Raw genomic sequence first — 19573 nt, 5'->3', positions numbered from 1 at the left:
CCTCTTTGCATTGTGTTAATATCTTTTTTTAAAACATTTGTATTGCAGTAGTTTATCATCCGAAACCACTACTTAAAGGACAGATCTTTGGGAGAAAACATTTTGCATTAACTAGAACTGCTGATTGCTGGGCTAATTGGGCTTCTATGCATTCTTTCTGTTTGCATATGCATTTATTTTTATTCTACACAGTTTAACAGTAGACACAGAGTTCTTTCAAAATGGTGATTCTTGTGTAGCTAGAGAATCTTCTAAAATGCTAAGGACATTTGTGGGTTGTTTTTGGTTTGGTTTGGTGGTTTGTTTGGTTTTGTTTTTTTTTTTTTTTAAGACCTCCAAGCGCTGCACAAATAATACTTTCATTTATAAGTCAATTATTGGCAATAGTGACTACTGCCAGAGTTACATAGGGGGGGAAAAAAACTGTCCAAGAAAGTGTCTTCTGACTTGTCCTGGCCTTCAGAAAATGTTAATGGATAACTAAACAAATCCTTACTTGTTGTCTAATCAGTTGTTCCTTATAATTCCTTAGCCTTGGGCGTTTCTTTCCCCTCAAATTTGAAATAAAACGTGCATGGAAGTTCGCAGCTATAGGGGAGGACTAAGCAGTGGGAGCAGGTGAATGAAGTGACTTTATCACACTTAAAGTAACACAGATAAAAATATACAAAATATGTAAGAACCCAAATTATTCCAGGACAGAGTGGGCTTTTGTGTATTTTCTGTGACTAAAGTTACTTTCTGACTGTCAGCAAAAAGAGTTTGTGTTTGATTACTTATTCCTCCAAAAATGCAAAATGTGGAACAACTGCTAGCTGTCTGGGGTTTTTTTTTGGGGGGGAAGGGTTGCATAGAGAGACCAAACGTGGGTGTCTGTGTGGCTTTTAGTTGTTATCTTCAAACTTCTGATGGACCAGGGGTGGAGCAAGAGCCTGGAGGAGCCAGGCTGAGCTGGGGGGTCTTCTGGGGGTCTGCTGAGCTAACTGGGGTGAGATGCTGGTTTGTAAAGCCCCTGTAGAAACCTGGCTCTGTCTGCAGAAGAGGAATGTGATTGATTCATCTGTCCTTGGGTCTCCTCCTCGTACTGGTTTTATTGCAGATTAACGTGAGCTCTCTTCCTTAATTTTGATGTGCTCCAAAAAAACAAGCCATGAAATAAGCCTTCCTATGCTGCCTTTTTTTATTGCTTTTTTAAAATATAAGTTGCTATGTTTGCATTGCTTCTGCACTTGGGAATTTAAGCAATACTTTGGTTAATCAGCTGGCAAATGAATATGTTGTGTGATAATTTAGAATTCTACCATTGGTATATCAGTTTCAAATATCGTTGAGAGTAACACTTTGATGATTAGCAGAGTTTGGTGAAGCTATGTAAAATAACTTCTCTGGGGGCAAAATTTCAAGTGTCCGAATGATCTACAGCATTAAAGTCTGAATCTAATGTAAATAGTCCTCAATATGCAGAATTGTCCCTTATTCAGTGGCAGGGAAGTTGTCAGTAGTAGACAGAATCTTGGGATTTGCTGTATTAGTGTCTGTCTCCAGCCAGCTCTCGGCTTTGAGGGGAGCATCTCCATCTGCCATGTGCTCAAAAGAATGAAATAGAAGATAACACCAATATAAAGACCCGGAAGTGCATTTTTCAAATCAACCATAGGACCATATAGCTTGGCCTTTCACACCATTTAAACCTCTTACAATGTTTTCTCAGAATCTTCGCCCTTATTTAAAGAACATACAGGGGAGTGAGTCCCTGGCATGTTTTGGTCTTACCTATTTCCCGAGAGTTAAATCTCAGACCAGCAGCCCCAGGACAGACTTGATTTTTGGAAGCTATTGCTGTTACTTAAAACAAGTCGCGTGTATTTATGACCCAGAGTGAACATGTTTGTCCTGAGTTACAAATGGACTAGAAATGAGGAGTTGCTTTCTCACCATCTGAAATATTTGTTGGGTTATTTCCCCCCCTGGTATGCAGTAAACCACAATGCATAAGGCAAATCGGGAGAGGGGGGAATTCTTTTTTTTTTTTTATTATTATTTTTACCTTATTACAATAGATGATGAACTTCTTTCAGATAACTTTATTTTAATGCGGTCTGAATGCATAATTATTGACAAAGCAATACTCGAACTTTGATCCACTATGTCTTTCATATTTTCTGACCGTAGTCTATACACTTTACAAAACTATATGTAAACATAGTATCTATGCTGTAGTACATAAACCATCTGCAATTACATGGAAGAAGGCACGTAAAGATTTTTAATTTGACAAATGAAAAGGTACACCATGGTTGATACGGATGTTGGGATTGTTTTAAAATGCTTTCTTTAAAAGTCAGATTTCTCCCAGTGCAGGAAGGGGCTGCCAAATACTGTGCTTTTCCTGTCTTAGGCTGTGCCCCCAAATGGTAAGAGAGATTGGCAACAAATGGGTCGGTTTTTTTTTATTGTTGTTAGCAAAGTTGATATTTTAACTTCATTTTTTTGAAAAATAAATATATATTGAGTTTCTAGATGAGCGTGCACATCACATGAAATAAGGTTTTTTTTGTTTGAACTGCTTATCCTCTTACTCTCAGTTCCTGCGGAGATTAAATACTGTGATACCGCAGCTTTTCTTAACCAGTCACCTAAGATGCATCTAAAATAAAGTTGAGATACGTTAAAATTAAAAGATTCAAAAGCTAGAAATATGAAAAGTATCTTTATGACGTTCTTATTCCCTTTAAGGGAAAGGGAAGGGCACATTCATACCTAACTTATTCACCGGGGGCGGGGGGGGTGTTGTTGGGGCCTTCATGTTGCACACCTGGTTAGCGAAAACTTCATTAAATACTACTGACTAATAGCTATGCACTCAGCTGTTTAAAATACTGTTTTCCTCAACATTCCATGTGCCTTTTATTTTACTAACAAAAAAAGATGTGCCTTTATTTTACTAATACATGATTTGAAGTTGTTGAAAAAAAAAAAAACCCTTGTAGTGATGTCCACACTCTGAATTCCAGCTCCTGTGGATGCACCTGGCCGGGTACAGGGCAGGAGGAGATCAATTGGGTTAAGTTTTCTTTGAGCTTTGCTTTTTCTTTTTTTTTCTTTTCCTTTCAATTAGATAAGAAATTCCCAAGCTCTTACCGGTAACTCATGACTCCAAACAAAATATGAAACATGGGGTCAATGAGTTGACGTTAAAACAAACGCAAATATTTTAAATTCACATGTTTATACAGATTTGTACTACACACTTAATCAAAAATATAGTGTAATATTCAATAAAATTAAATACACAAAATAAAGATTAACACTATACAAATCCTCTAGAAAAGCTTTTCCCCTCCTTCTAAGGCGGTTCGCAGTCTGCTTGATAACCATGGGCGATGAATAGTATACCTTTGGTTGGGTTTGACCGTTTCACTATTAAATGTACAGTGCAACTGAAACCTATTTCTAGATGAGCCGTTTCACATGAAACACTGCGTTTTGTACACCAAAACATGTTCTATGGCTTTCAATGTTATTCGTCACTTTCGTATTCTTCTTCTTCGTCACCTATGGGGTAGGACTGGATGTTGTTCTGGGTGTACATTTTTGTTTTAACAGGGCAGTTGTGATCCATGAGTATCGCCTGAAAGAAAACAGAGTGTGAATTAATATTCACATGAATGAGGCATTTCAGCTCAGCCTCTGCGTGTGGCTCCACCACCCCGACCCCCACATCGGGCTGCAGCCACCATTCAGGGCTTCACCCGTCCTCCCTCAAAGCAGAGCCCAAACTGATGGCAATTAGACCTTATTGCCCTCTACAACTACCTGAAAGGAGGTTGTAGCCAGATGGGGGCGGGGCTCTTCCCCCAGGTATCAAGCGATAGGAAAGAGGAAACGGCCTCAAGTTCCACCAAGGGTGGTTTAGATTGGATATTAGACAAAATTTCTTCATCGATTAGATATTATTAGGCAAAATTTCTTCACTGAAAGGGCTATCAAGTGTTGGAACAGGCTGCCCAGGGAAGTGGTGGAGTCACCATCCCTGGAGGTATTTAAAAGACAGGTAGACATAGCGCTGAGGATGTGGTTCAGTGGTGGACTTGGCAGGGTTAGGTTGATGGTTGGACTCGATGATCTTAAAGGTCCCTTCCAACTTAAATGAATCTATGATTCTAAACCAAGTCCATAGGTCTGGGTGAGGTGAAGGTGGTACCTTGGCCATATAGATATCACCAGCCAATTTCTATTACCTTACTGCAGCCAGTATTTCAGCCCATGTGTTAAACTGAAATACATCTGCCTGCTCTCCGGTTAGAGTAATTTACCTCGCCTCTATTTAATCATCTATTCGAAGCTGGATGAATGAGCTGGACCGGTCCTGCTGCCTCGAGCTGAGCCTCCCTTACTGGCTTTGCTTTTCCCACCTCTTTCTGTGGAGCTCCAGACGGGCAGAGCCGGGCTCTGCTGGGAGTGGTGGGCCAAACGCTGCGACTGTACACCCACGGCAAGCTACAAGGGGTTATCCAGGGCAAGCTACAAGGGGCCGACCACACTATTACAGCCTTCGTGATGGATTTCTCCTGGGACCATCGGAGTTGTGGAACTTATTTCACCTTGAGCATGATTAAATTTGGTTTTTAATTAATTGCACAAAGAGCACAAAGTAGGGACCCTCCTTTTGACTCTTTTCAAGCCCCAAAGTAAGGGCACATCCCCCCACTGCCCCAAAGTAAGGGCACATCCCTCCACTGCCACTTTGGGACCAGGAGTCACTTTGCATTTACAGGTATGCTGGGGGGGGGCAGAAAGCATGAAAGGGGCTTGGGGAGAGACCCTGCCCCTTCGGCAATTACCACGTTACACGTGAAATCCTGTCACTGACCAGGGAAGCACACAACAAACTTCGTATCTCTAGCAAACAACAGCAGCTCTGTTTTCTTTCCCCCCATCCATATTTAACTTTTCTGTTCCTCAGCCTTATTGAGTGTGTAAAAAAAAAAAAAAAAAAAAGAAAAAAAAGATAATTAAAAACAAAATCAGTGCAGTCTGCAAAGGTCATAAGCAGGGATTAGCTGGAATCTCTGGGATTCTGCAGTCCAAATACGTGCAAAATGAAAGGTCTCTGGCCTCACATATGCCGCTCTTTCAGCAAGATTCATCCTTCCGGCTTTTCCGCTTGTGCCAGTACAAAGCGGGAGTAGCCTGTGCACCAGGTCCTGCTCCTGCCTTGCAGAGACGCGGCTCTGTGTAGCAAGACCACGAGCATGCAAAATTCCATTTTCTTTTCACCCAAATAAATGACTAGCAACCACATTTTGGGCCCGAGTCAACTTTGTTCAGCATGAGCAGCTGGTGACGGACATTGCCGCAAAGATCGGTGCTTGTTTTTCAGGATTTTCCCAGTCCTGGAATCACAAGAGGGCTTGCACTGCCTACTGACTGCACTGCCCTGTAATTCCTTCATTATTCCCATCACCTTGCTGTTTTAGGGATGTATCGGAACGCATTCGCCTGCTCTGAGACTCATCCCTGGGTACCACTGCGAGTCCCAGGGGACTGGGCGAGATTGCGGGCTTGGCCGAGCATCCTTCACCTTACGCACCATAGAGGGGCTGGGGAGCACTGGCTGCTCTAGAAAATTAAGTCATTGGCAAAGTTGTTTCAAAAAAGAGTTAGGGTAAGACCCGTGGTACAGATAGGGTAAAAGACGCTGCTCATTTGTGATCTGTACGGAGGAAGGCGGAGGCAAAAAAGGTGATGCAAAATACACTGTAGAGAACCATGGAAAAAAAATCCAGGTTGAGGCATGTGAAGGAATAAAAGAGAATTGGTCAATACAGTTCTGGCACTTCAAGGAAAACGAAAATGCCTTTTACACTGACTCCACCACAGCGTGTGCTGTTGCAGATGAATGTCTGCTGGACCTTGTTTCATGATAATCAAATTTATGACTTTGTAACATGTAACTAATAAAAAGGTTTGTTTTTTTGTTTTTTTTTTTTTAAATACACCTTGGACACAAAGAGAAGGGGGAGTTCATTCCAAAGATGATGCATGAGGGTGAAATAAACTGCGCGGGTCCAATTTTGGGGAAGTTCGAGGCAAAGATGCAGAAATAAGTTATCATTTGTTTCACTGGGGAAAACCAAACCAAACCAAAACACAAAACCAAAAGAAAGAAACCATGTTATGCTTACCATTTTCTCCTCTTTGGCAGGTGGACTTCGAAGGAAAAAGCACAGGGGAGCGAAGAGGATATCCACGATCCCTATAATTGTCATGAGCCATGGAAATCCAATGGCCTTTGCAATGGCACCGCCAGCAGAGGGACCTTGTATAAATAAAAACCCTTTTCTGAAGATCGCTCAGAGGCAGAATTTGCAGCAGTCACTTTAACCCACAGTAATTTTATGTACAAAAAAATCCTGCCTTACAAATTGATTTGAGGAATGTAAAGACATGTTTGTAATTACAACATGAACCTTTCCTGGCTCCGTACTCCACATTCACTGAAGAAATCGGGGATGCTCGTAGAGGCGTCTGTATCACGCACTCCAGGAGGCAGGGGGTCAGCAGGGAGTTATTCCCCTCGCAGACTATTCGGAGCACAGCTGTGGTGTCAATTTAAAGTGTTCCAAGGCCTCTTTCCTGGGGATACCCTATTTGTGTTCAGTGCCTGACACTTTCAAGCCTCTTAGAGCTAACGAAGCTGAGCACGGCATCGCGGCAGAGGCAGGGAACAGATGCCAAACATAATTCCCTCTGCTTTGATTTCTTGTAGAAAATACCAACCCCTGCTCATAAAGCCTGAAAATGCTCGTGGGATTCACACCTACCACCGTAGCATATTCTCTTTTCTTAACTCGGCATTACAGGCAGGAAAAGGCTGGACTTACCTATGGCGAAGCCCATGCAAAAGGCAACATCAGCTATTGCGTACACGCTGCCATAGACCGACACGTGACGCAGATCTACGAGGTAGCCCATAATTGGCATCATGGAGGAGTCCACCATTCCTGGTCAGGAGGGAGGAAAACATATTTCAGGAAAATGCTACTGACTTGGGTGTTGGTTTTTTTGTTTTTTTTTTTTTCTTTTAACACCTTGGCCAACTACGTGCTAAAACAGGATGCAAAACGGATGCAGCTAAAAGGATGCTTATTCTTAAATATATTTAAATTTTTCAAAATCCGCATTATCTTGTTCTTCAATAACTGTTATCCATGTTTTTATGATCTTTACAGTGTCTGAGCTCAGGCATGGACATCCATGGATGTGTACACGTGACACTTGCCGGAGGGCAAGAGAGAAAGCACATCACAGAGCAGCTGTCTGTGCACAGGCTCGTGCCTCACGTTACCAGCCAAGTACCTTTCATTGTGGGGAAAGTTATTTTGTACGAGCTTGCACTTACTCTAGACCTAAAAGACTGCATTAGCTTCCAGTCAATCAAAATTATTACAGTGGTTTTAACAAGCCTTTTGATCCCCACTTTCATCGCTAGCAAGATACGGCACAAGACAGCTGAAAGAAACCTGCTGAGATGCTGCGTATTTGGAGTCGTGCTGTAACTTTTTTCCCCCCAACTACACATCCCTCGTGCGTGAAGAAGCCCCAGAACATTTGCTGACCAGCCAAGTGCTAAAACCCAAGCCACGGCCACCACTCCGGCCTGACCACGTGGCCCAGCACATGCAAAGTTCACACATACCACTGGTGCGGAAAAGAACTTAAATAGAAACTTTTGTAGGAAGTGGGTTTTGGGCAGCGCATCGCTTTATTTCTGAAAACAAGGTATAAATTCACGGACAGTTTGAAAGATTGACTTAGGTCGAATGAGCAATTCTGGGCGGTCTTCAGAATCCAGCTCATCTCATAGGAGCCCGGTTCAAACTGCCTTGAGCACCCTCCTTTAATCCTTCTTGCCTTACCTACCAGTTTGGGCCGCGGCTCAGGCCTCACTACTGTCAGGCCAGAATGGCAACAAAACTGATTTTCCACGTAACTTCATATAAAATCGTTTTTACATAACCAACAGACTGCAGGAAGTCATTGTAGTTTTTCTTACCAATGGCAAATCCAACTCCAAAGTTTGGTGCTATGAGCCCGTAAATGTTTTTAGCAAACGGTACCTATAAAGGAAATTTCAGGCAGTTCATTAAGTCACGTTGCACATGCTAATGAGGTTCGTTTTCTATTTCTAAGATAAATTCTCAGAATAGTTACGGCACGCTTGGTACCGATGTGCAAGTTAGAATTTGATCCTTGTTCTGGGCTACTGTTTCAGACAACTGTGCCTTTAAACCACTGGCATGCTTAATATTATGAGCAAGAATAAACTTTTGAGTGACAGCTCAAAAAAAAAAAAAAAAAAATCATCCTCCTCCTCTCAGAGCCATTCTTCCTTAAAAGTAATTGAAGCACTGCAATTTGAAAGCTCTCAAAACTCTGATCTGGAACCTATTAACTGCACATTGTTTAATAACGCATCATAAAGAGGAAACTTCAGCAAAATCTCATGGGGAAAGCACATATTTGAAGATGAACACGCGAACATTTAGACGGTTTGAAAGTTAACGTGATCTCCTACTTACGCACAAAATGCTTATTCCCACGATTAGCATCCCGAGTAAAGCACAAAGCCACCTACCAAAGAAGAAACATCCCTCAGAGATCGGTGATGCAGAGACTTTAGAGCTGATCTTGAACGTTTCAGAGTCACGCCTGAACCGCTGAGTTACACAATCAAAGCAGCAACACGCTCAAAAAAAAGTGATTTTGCTACTATAGAACAAACTTTAATAATTTCCATCATCAATAAACCGCCCTGGGAAACACTGGAAACGGTACATGAACAGACTGGCAGATTATTAGTATTTTTAAATTAACCGTACCTTCCCATTTTGTGCGCAAGTATTCCGAAAAGATTAGTCCCAATGAGATAAGAGATACTAGCTGGGAGAAACGCAACGCCTGAAAAATATGAATGAGATGTTTTATCAGCAATGATTTTACTGAAGTGCTAGAAGAAACTAATAAATTCCAGACACTGCAATTTTGGTTCGAACGCATCTAACAGAGTCTTTGTGCATAGCCTCCAAAAAAAAAAGAAAAAAAAAAAAAAAAAAAAAAATCAAATATCCGGTTTGTTGCAGCCTTTTCATGAAATCTAAGGACATCATCTATGAAATGCGGGAGCGATGTGATGTCTTTGAAAAGAGTTTTTTTTCAGCATCAGCTACAGGCAGCGGTATGGGAGAGGCGACAGAACAACAAAGAGCAAAAAGTTGATATCTAACTACAATAAGCTTTGGGATCGGTCAAGGAAAGCAAGTCTTTCTTGGTTGCATGGCTTACGGAGCATATGCTCAGCACATGCAGCAAGCCCAGAGCGGCCAGGGGTGGGCGAATCCCTCCCTGGAGGAGCGGCTAGCAGGGTTACTGCTGTGGCTTTGCAGGTCACGGTCCCCCCCCCGGCTCTGAACGCCGGGAGCCCTCACGTTAAGGCGAGTTTGTAATGCCATGATACACTCCTTGGTCAAGCGGCGACCAAAGCCAAGCCTTTATCAGTAACGTAAAGGTGAAAAAAACCTGAAAAACGTGGTTTTGAAATGACTTAGCCAATGTATTTACAGTAAAAGTTAATTTGAAAACAATCAGTTATTGGTATAAGTTTAAAAAAATAATTATCTGTAACAATTTGCAGATGAGGGCGCCCCTGTAAAGCCCTTCCAGCCCTGATGGGAGGGTGCCCGGATTCTCCCATCTCCCCCACATCCACTCGGAAAAACATACTGTTGGGACCAGCAATTTTTTTTTCTCGTCCTGAGGTTTCCACAGCAGCGGCCGGATCTGGAGTAGATGCCGGCTGCGAGCAGCGGCTGGAATTATCTCTGGTCTAAAAGCCAATTACAGCCCGTACGTGAGGATTCATCCTCTCCCTGCAGGGAAGGCGCAGGGGCAGGACCCAGCCGGGGCGGGGGGGAAGTGTCAAAGGGAGAAACGCTGACGGAGAGCGGTGTGCCATTGCCTGCAGAGCACCAGGGAGGATGCCGCGGGCGTGCGCGAGAGCAGGGGCTGCCCTCGAGGAGAAGAGCTTGTATGAAAAATATCCGAGAGGCAGAAGAAGGGGGCGGCCGTGCCCAATGCCGGACCCTCGTGCAACGGTGTTCAAGGGTTCGCGTGTCCTGGAAGAAATAAGGCAGTATTCTTCTGTTGTTCCTGTTAAGTTTTACGGAAAATTTAAGGGAAATAAAAGTGGGAAACCTGACAAAACTGGGGAAGCCTGACAAATCAGCGCATGCCACGACGAGCCTCCCATTTGGTCACTGTTGAATCAGGTAATTCAGATTTAGACAGCAGCTGTGACATGACGGTACACGATCGAGCCATTTCCTTTCAGTGTATACGCTCCTCATCTTTCACCAAGACAACAGAGATTTTCTCATTTCCTGCCTATCCATCTTCCTTCCTATCTCTCTGATATTCATAAGAAAAATAAAGAAAAAAAAAAAAAAAAAGGAGAGGTAATTTTCAGCACAGCAATATCCTGCGGTTAAAATCCTTGTGGGTTACAACAGTGATGCTGGGGAAATATTTTCACCTGTGTAACCGCAGCTACTTCAGTACTGCTTGGAGCTACCTGTTTATACCAAACGGTCACATACAGCAGACCTCGACAGCCGTAAAAAAAAAAAAAAAAAGAAATAATACTGCAAAGGTTTGTTAAATAAAACTTGCAGATTTGTGTGTAAGCTGTGGCATCCTGAAGCAGAACCATAATTTTCTAAATAAGCTTTACGCACAGTAACATTAATTGATCGAATCAAGGTTCTTTATACCTTCTTCAGATCGGGCTTCAAACAGCTGGATCTCCAAATTGCATAAGATAATAATTTGCTTAAAACCCTGCAGTTCCAGATATAATTTAAGAGGCTTAAAAACTTTAATTAATGTTGTCAAGCCAGACAAAGCGCAATGGAGTCAATTACTTATATCATTAAGGGGTAAAAATAGTCTTAATTTAAAATGGGTATTTTCCTTGTAGGAACCTCTATTCAACTAAGAGATTTATAAGTCTCATTTCCGTCGCGCCAGTTACGTGGAACTCCAGTGAGGGAGGTAGATAAGCCATCTTTGGTTTTCTTCATGAGGTTTAAAACGCCTAGGTTTGCGCGTTAACTTTGCCGTACTCCAGGCTAGCAGTCATGAGCACGTCTGACAGTACAGCAGCACGTGAAGGAGTACTGCCACGGCCACCCTAGGTCTGAGTTTGCATTAATTAGAACTAAGGGTTGTGCTTTCGATGTGGCGTAGGGACACCTACGTTAAGATAGGGCAGGGATACTCATCGGACGCTAGCTGAACAGCATTTTCATGAAGGAGTTTTCTTTTTCTTTTGAATGCCATATATAAATACTAAAAAAATACCCTAAATGGCAAGTCACAGCACAGAACATTTGTTAACAAGATCAAATATATGTTGTGTTTTTAATGGTAACTCCTTCCTACACCCAAGATGATTCACATGAGCCTCCTGCACGCAGTTTGGCGCTCGCTGGAAGTTAGTCCCTTTTTCTTCCCCGCCTTGTTCTCCTCAAAGAGAAAGTAACTGCCCCAGTTTTGCTCTCTAGCCTGACCTGACACATGGGACAAATCCCCAGTTTGCCTGTGGACACTGGTCTCCCGAGACTGTTGCAGGTCATAAGGTGGTCCAAGCTGGGGGTCTCCCATCGCTTCCTGTTGAATGGGATGATCAAGTAACCACCGGAAGGGTGTCACATCTGTCAGATCCAAGGGAAAATGCTCCTCGTGTCCTTGGTGGCTACATTTTGAGTAAAGCCCATCCTTCTTCCACACCTGGCCAAGGAACAGCCCTGGAAGGACGATGTGTTGGCGTGGGCGTGCTCTGCACCAAAGATACCGCACCCGCTGGAGATTTCTGTGGCTGCCTGCTCCTGGCAATCCAAGCTAGAGCCGAGGAAGGATTCCCTCTGGGAAAAACCCCAAACAAATTGGCTCGGTGGCTCACGGGGCATCTCACAGCTGCCCAAGCCAACACTGGCTTCCAGAGGAGCTAGGACAAGCACCCTGCCCTGGCTGCCTCCATCTATTTCTCCTCGCAATGTGAGTGTTACCCCTTACAGGAGCCTCTACTACAGTAACATCAACCCACTACCTATTTTTCTTACAAACCGATGTTTGCAATTGTGCAGGCACAACACTGACAATTTAAAGACAGTAAAAAAAAATACAAATAAATGACTACCCTGAAGTATATAAGGAGCCCATCATTAACAGGATCAGAAGTGAGACAATCATTAGACAAAATATAGCAATGCGAATAATATCCTGTACTTTACCAAGTTGCCACTTCTTTGAACACATGGTCTCCATCATCCAGATGGGTAACGCTGGCTCAAGCATGGCAATCGCCATGTTGGCAAAGCAGATTGATCCTTAGAGAAAGGAGGGGAGGGGGAAAAAGAAGTAGTAGTAATTATTTCTTTTGACTATGAACAAAAAAACATGCAAAACAATGGATGTTTTTACATAAAGCATTGCACTTTTTACAGTCCTATTTGTCATGCATCAGATGTTGATTAATGTCAAATAGAACAGAATGTCAAATCGCTGAAGACAAACTTTCTATATCTTTCTATTCTCCTAGAAATTCTACAATAAAGGTTAAGCTATTTCATAACGTGAAAGTCTGCAGTGAGCTTGATGACATTTAGAAAGTTCATGAGGTCTGACTGTTGTACAAACGATTGGCTAAACCTACAATCTTCTGGTCTTTATCTAGTCTCCTGGGGCCAAACCGGAGCCCTGCTGTGTAAGAGCCACAGGTTCTGACCCTCTGCCTCCGTCACCTGAGAATGACTGTGATGAGATAATGGAGGTCTCGATCCTAAAAATACCAAGAGACAACCCCAGAGATGTCTGTCCCCTAGAAAAGGGAATTTTGTGTGGCGATCCTGTAGCTAGCAGCCAGTAAGTCCGTGCAGCAAAGCACGAGTCCGGCTGATCTTGCTCAGCCTTATGAATTTCAAATGCTTCCAAATCTTTTTTGAGTTTCTGGCCCTTTAGTCACCCAGCTGCAAAGGATAACGGGATAACAGGCGGTGGAAGTGCTGATTCAGTCTCTCCCGCCGGCTCAGCTCTGCCCTCCATCACCGCCTGCGGATCCGGACTCCAGAGGGTTTGTGTCAAGTTCTTCTGTCCTCAGTCGTGCACTTCGGCTTTAGTGCGGTGATTATTAAACCCCGTGGTATTTCTGTGGATTTGAGATGCCTTTCCCACTTACTCAGAAGACCCCGAGGCAGTCAAAGCCTAATGCGGGGTAACGGGACACGTCCCCTCTGCTAATCCCTTACAAAATGGCTTTCGAGGGAGCTTGGGAGTCACTGCTAGAAGCGACAACCTCAAACTTGCGTTACCACTTTTCTTCCTAATATTTATAATCTCTAAAATTTAATAAAATCTTCTAGACTCTTATAGTCATTTACCGTCCAAATTTTACATTTAAAAACAAACAAACACACACACACACCTTAATTTGTCTGAGGTCAGAGAAACATTATTTCCGCTGGAACAAGTTCCTCATCATGCAGTTGAAAACAAAATGAGCACTGATGCCATTCTTTGCTCAAACCAGTCAGAATATATTAGACTGCGTATCCATGATTCCCAAAATGACCTCACAGGCCAGCAGGCTCACTCCCTTCCCGGGGCAAGGAGCCACCGGTCAGCACTGCCTTACCCTACGGATGAAAGGTTCGATCCAAAGCCAACCTTTCCACTCCGGTGCAAGCTCCCGCTAACGCAGTATCTGTGAGGAGCCCCAGTGGAACACCTTGGGGCTTCCCTCTTCCGAGCCGAAAATCAGCCACACTCCAGCTGCTTCCTCGATGCTGGAAAAACAACTCAAGCCACACAAAGCGCAGCCAGAGGAAGCGGGGCCATTCTAACAGACACGGCTTAAAGAGCAAAGGCCTTATTCTGCTCCTCACAAACTTCACACAGAAATGAGAAACAGGCGTGCGTGCGTCTGTGGCGTCACTTCTCATTAGGTGAGGAAGCATCACCAGAGCTGACCAAAGTACATCGGTACATGGTGACAAAGGTACTTCAGATCTTGAAGATACACCCCAAAAGATAAGTGAGAGCCTGAGCCAGTACTCTGCAAACTCAGGACAAAGCCCGATAGAGACCATTCTACCTTAGCGAAGCTTCCCCCAGAAAAAGATAAAATATTTTTTCCCCCCTCTGTCTTGCATGGAGCTGACCTCTCTTCAGAGGGCCAAGTCTCAAGGGCATAAATCCTACATTGTTTTTTTTGTTTAAAAGTCCTGCGTTGGCCAGGAGGTGTGAAATTGCAACCTTCCAGCTGGATCCCATCTCCGGAGCCGAGAACCCACCCAGCTTTTGGCAGAGTGCCATAGACATCACTAGTATTTTTCTGTGGAAAAGCAGGTACCCGGTGAAAAGTTGTCCCGCACCTTCAAGGACCCATGTGCTCATGATGATCTCTGTCTCAACTCCGGTTTTTGGATCTGGTAATTTAAACTAACTTGCCTGCCAATGCAGCTTTGTCACTTGGTAGCACCTAAAGTTGTCTTAATCCCTGTCAGTGAGGTCTGGCTGTGAGAATGACATCAACTTCATCCTCTGAGTTCCTACTCGCAGTGACAAAAAGCGTCAATAATGTTTCTTTTCCTGGGGTCAGTGAGTACCAATGGCACTGACTTTGAAGCATCACCTCTGACATGATGCACAAAGCAGAGTCTGTATTTGCTCATATTTCTTTTCCCTGCAGAGGTTTTCATGGGAGCTTGCCGTATCATCTGGTCCTGTCCCTGATGCCCACATCTTTGAGACCTCCCCACCTGGACTGGCGAGTGCATGTTCAACAGAAATGGCCGCAGCGCATCCTACAGCAACTATTGCTGACACCGGAGGGGACCAGGAGGTAGGACTGGCCATAGGGACTGCGACACACAGCGAGGGAACGAGAGCACCGGCCTCCGATCTGCTCCGACAGTCACCACTATTAACTCACAGAAAACATGGGTCATCAAGGGAAAATGTGACACTTTCAGAGAGAGAGGAACACCACGCTTGAGTGCGGGACGCCTTGTGTTAAAGGCTAATATCGTGCTATAGATAAGCCAAATTGGTCAGAAAGTGCTCGTACTTTGAGAATACAAACAATTATGACTCAAGTGTATGACGCACACTCAGGAGACTGAATCTGAATTTGTACCATAAAATTAGCGTACCTAAATCGAGAGTGCAAGAAATACTTAAACTGTTGGTCCATTTGCAGTGTGCCTACAATGGCCCTAGGTTTTACTTGTGGTTAACAAGTCAGCCCACTAGAGATGCAGTCAATTTTTTAATGAGGTCATTAACGGGCTTAAAAGCCATTCAAACCTCTAATCTCCCTGAGCACGCAAACCCAATGGGACTTTTAACCTTCTCCTCTCTAATCATCGTATCTGAATATCGTACACAGTGTGGGACACTGACATTCAGAGCATCCTTGTGAAGCAGAAGACGTAGTATCCTGGCTTAGATGTGGAGAAATGTGGCGTGGTGCCTTGACTGATTGCCTCAAAGTGTCAGATCACAGACCTAACTCTACCGTCCCAACGAACCGCTCACCCACCTTTCCCCGTTAATATCAGGGGCAGAAGTTCCCGTCTTAGAAAACAGAGCAAGGAAACCACTAAACTCCTTCGGGCATGGGAGAGCAAATGAAACTTCCAGATCCTTTCCACTGTAAAAAGCGACAACTTCCCAACTGAAGCAATGAACATTTAAATAGTGTATTCCCAGTGCATCAAGAAATCTGCACTTGGACCGATGTGCACTGGTAGGCCAGACAAAAGGCTGGGTTTATAGTTAGTATTTGGCATTCAGCTCTGGAAAAAAAAATAAAAATTGGTCTGCAAGGGAAATAAAGCAGGGCGAGAAGAAGCTGAAAGTACAGAACATCAGTATCGTCTGTACTGTCAAAGCACTGGGCAGCCTCTGTCCTGGGAGGCAGAGACCCCAGTTGCTGTACCCAACCCCGCCGGTAGCCCACCACAGGGACATTCTCGGATCCGGAGCACTGATGCCTGGTGGGAGGGGGACAGGTCACCCAGAGCAGTTGTCGAGAGCAGGAGGGATGGGAACAGACAGGGTTTTTATATTTCTACCCCTCTGTACGTCCTTCCTTTCCCTTCCCCTGGCCATGCCCAGCCACTGCGGATGGAAGATGGGAAGGGGAAACAGGAGGCACTGGCAATGCCTGCAGGCACACGCAGGGAAGCAAGAGGCAAAAAGAGCCAGGGCAGCCAAGGTAAGGTCTCTCTGACACGCACTGTCTTGATTCCAAGCTACCCAGCCCTGAATCTTTTCACTATTTTGCTGCCCCACGACTGTTTGTGCAGCCCTGCTTTACACAGCCCCGAAACATCAGCCGAAACAGCTTCAGAGAAGAGAATAGCTGCAGAAATCGAATGCCATGCAAATGCATTAGAAAATGGGAACAAAGCCCACCCCTGCTCTTAGCAGACAAGGGACATGGTCAAAATATTGGGATACACGGTCTTTGGGTACCTTTTCCTTAGCTAAGACTAGTTTGGCATGAGCCAAGGTTCATCCTTGAAATCAGTCCCCTGGTCATATTTTGTGGTTTAAACCAAGTTCTGTTCACAGATTAGACCTTGGCAGGGATTACATTATTCTCCAGAAATCTCCTTTATATGCTAGATGAACCTCACCCTTCGGCACCTGCTTTAAGCACAGCAAGAGACAAAGTACTGAATCAGCTGAATGATAGATCTGACCTCTTACGACAGCTACTGTGTTTGCTACTCTTTTCCCTCAAATACTTCTATTAAAAGGTCTTTTAATGCTCCAAGAATTTCTCAAGGAAAAGTGTTTCTATAACTTCAGTCACAGCACAACCAAGTGTCTAGTCAAGAGTTCGGGTAATGGTCATTCCCCAAGAACACCAAGAAACAGCGAACCCGAAAAAACACCTGGAAGAATTGCTTTCTTGGACAAGGGGGTTAGGATTAAGGAATAAACCAGTAAAAATTACGATCTCTTTTCAGATATTTTATGAACATTAAAGAGGGCCAGCCTTAATTACAGACTTCAGAATAAACATTCAACAAAACACAATGCAAAAAGGCAAACTTCCCTTGAGACAGAAAGACTCAGTGGAGAAACGATGCATGTAATACCAAACGCCATTCACCATTCAACCCTGAAATATAATCCATGCTCTAGAGACCAAACTCAGACCCTCTTCAAATGGAAATGAAGTTCAGTGTTGTTCCCTACGCCTGCCACGTCCTGGTGATCCCTCCCTCTGAAAGCCTTGGCCCCATTCACTTGCCTGACAGAAAGTTTCATGGCCACATCTCATTGCCTAAGCATCCACAAGTCATTAGTGTCCTCTCAGCTGGAAAGACAGCTACATTTCAAACTTTCAGTCTGTTCCGTTTCTACTGGCATATTCATTCTGTATGACCAACAGATGATTTTTTTTTTTTTTTTTTGAGTTTTATGTTAATGAAAACAGCAAATGACACTATTGTCAAACCAGCTCAGCCTGAGGCATTCCAGGATGCCAGGTATAACACCAGCAGACAGTTTAAATTAAAAAACAAACAAAACAAACGAACAAACAAACAAAAAAAAAAGGATCTGGTACCTGCTGCAATAATGATATACGGGTCCTTCAAAAGTGTCAGCAACGGTGTCCCCTTCTGACTCTATGAAACAAAAGCTTGGAATTAGGAAAGGCAAAGCATCACCCGTTGCCCAGAGTGTTTTACCTTAATACTTACTTCTGCTTGTGCTCTGGACGGCTGCAGAACAAATAATTGAACAGCTGTGAAAAGAAATCAATACTGTAACATTTCTTCAAGTAGGGGGTTAGATGGTAAGAATACGAAAGGGATGTGCTACACGGCAATATTGACTCTTCGTATTTACTGACCTCCATCTAACAGAGCTAGTGCTGCCAGCACCAGGAAAGGAGAACTCTTCCCCACAAACTCATACATGACGCTCCCAAAAGGTGGGCCGACTGCCAGGGAGAAAGAAAGGACACAGTTGTGAAGCCACATCTGTGAACAAGCACCCTCTGCAAGCCTTTGGGCATCCTGCTATTGGCACTCAGTGACCAAAATACTCAATTTAAAAAAAACAAACCAAAACTCAACACAAAGCTCACCAATGATGACAATAACCGTATTCGTCACTCCCCAAAATACTCTTATCATAGAATGTGTTGAGTTGGAAGGGACCTTTAAAGGTCATCTAGTCCAACCCCCCTGCAGTAAGCAGGGACATCTTTAACTAGATCAGATTGCTCACAGCCTCATCAAGCCTGGCCTTGAACATCTCCAGGGATGGGGCTGTCACCACCTCTCTGGGCAACGGTCCATGTAAACAAACCCCAAACATCTCAGAGATTATTGCCTGCCATACATATCTGCATGAGAGATGTGCTTCTGTGGGAAAAACCATTCTTAACATGCACCATGAATCTAATCTGGAGATGGAACAATAACATAGCACTCGAAATTCCTCTGCTGCTCTCACAGGGCACAAGCACATGCTTTGGGGATGGCTGAGGGGTGGTTTCTCTTGCCAGCGGAGTCTCCATCTCACTGACCTAATACTCCCATAGCGAGGCCTCCTAGTGCAATTCCCATTGCGTTGCCTCTCTCTTCATCATCTGTATATACACTGGCGAGCATACCCATCCCTAAAATAAATTAAAGAAAAAAAGCACAACACAAAGTTAGGCAGCTGTGTACTGCAGTTTATGGTTATCATTTGCCAGCCCTACTAAACATTATACAGGCCTGACAGCTGGTATCTCTCTAGATATAAATACAAATATATACATATACATACATATCTATCTATCTATCTATATATATATATATATATCTCCCCTCCACATGGAATTCACCTTGAAGCAAAAAGGAGTTTTGGCAAATGTAAATGGTCTCTAAGACCATGTTCCATTATACAGTATTACTCAGGTAATTTAATGATGCCCTCATTTGCTAGCTTCTTTGTCCCTGCCTTTTTCACAAGGCTTTTAGATGATGCTTTTCAACTAGGTGAAACAAAGCTTTTGACAAGTATTCACTATCGGTTATTTATACTCCGGGCACTTGACACGAAGGTCTGGTGGCCACTCCCAGCTGTAGCTGTGGTCAGTGCTGGCTCCTGCTGCAGGCATGAGATATTATGCTGAGCTGATTACTTTGAAAATGAGTATTTTGAGTTCAGCATCCCAAATTAAAGGATTCTTTCGACCTTGCTCTTCACATGCCTCACTTCTGCATTTGATGACAATCCTTCATTTCACAAAAGGAAACATGAAGCCCAATCTATTTGTGTTTTCTGCGAAGCATTCAGGCACTAGAGGCAGAGGTAAATGCTGCAGAAGAGTCCTCATAGAAATTAATAATTCTGTTTTCAAATCAAGGTTTAAGTAGGACTCAGTAAATAGGGTCCACAGCTACACAATGAGCCAGAAAAAGAAAACAAAATATTGCAT

General features: G+C 43.6%; 1 protein-coding gene across 3 annotated transcripts in view; it reads right to left on the bottom strand.

Moving 5' to 3' along the window:
- Positions 1 to 2069: 2069 nt before the first annotated feature.
- SLC18A2 (solute carrier family 18 member A2) overlaps positions 2070 to 19573 on the bottom strand; it is a 32759-nt gene continuing 15255 nt past the window's right edge. For all 3 annotated transcript variants that reach the window (XM_054204793.1, XM_054204791.1, XM_054204792.1), the window contains exons 6-16: positions 18674 to 18766; positions 17993 to 18082; positions 17841 to 17884; positions 17705 to 17765; positions 12354 to 12449; positions 8886 to 8964; positions 8586 to 8637; positions 8060 to 8123; positions 6888 to 7007; positions 6189 to 6322; positions 2070 to 3631 (exon numbers count right to left, since the gene is read on the bottom strand). In XM_054204793.1, the coding sequence (XP_054060768.1) occupies positions 3521 to 3631; positions 6189 to 6322; positions 6888 to 7007; positions 8060 to 8123; positions 8586 to 8637; positions 8886 to 8964; positions 12354 to 12449; positions 17705 to 17765; positions 17841 to 17884; positions 17993 to 18082; positions 18674 to 18766 (944 nt within the window). In that variant the 3' untranslated portion in view covers positions 2070 to 3520. The remainder of the gene's footprint in view (positions 3632 to 6188; positions 6323 to 6887; positions 7008 to 8059; positions 8124 to 8585; positions 8638 to 8885; positions 8965 to 12353; positions 12450 to 17704; positions 17766 to 17840; positions 17885 to 17992; positions 18083 to 18673; positions 18767 to 19573) is intronic.

Source organism: Rissa tridactyla, chromosome 6 (assembly GCF_028500815.1).
Source record: "Rissa tridactyla isolate bRisTri1 chromosome 6, bRisTri1.patW.cur.20221130, whole genome shotgun sequence".
Taxonomy (NCBI): Eukaryota; Metazoa; Chordata; class Aves; order Charadriiformes; family Laridae; genus Rissa; species Rissa tridactyla.
This window is presented reverse-complemented; position numbering and strand designations above follow the sequence as displayed.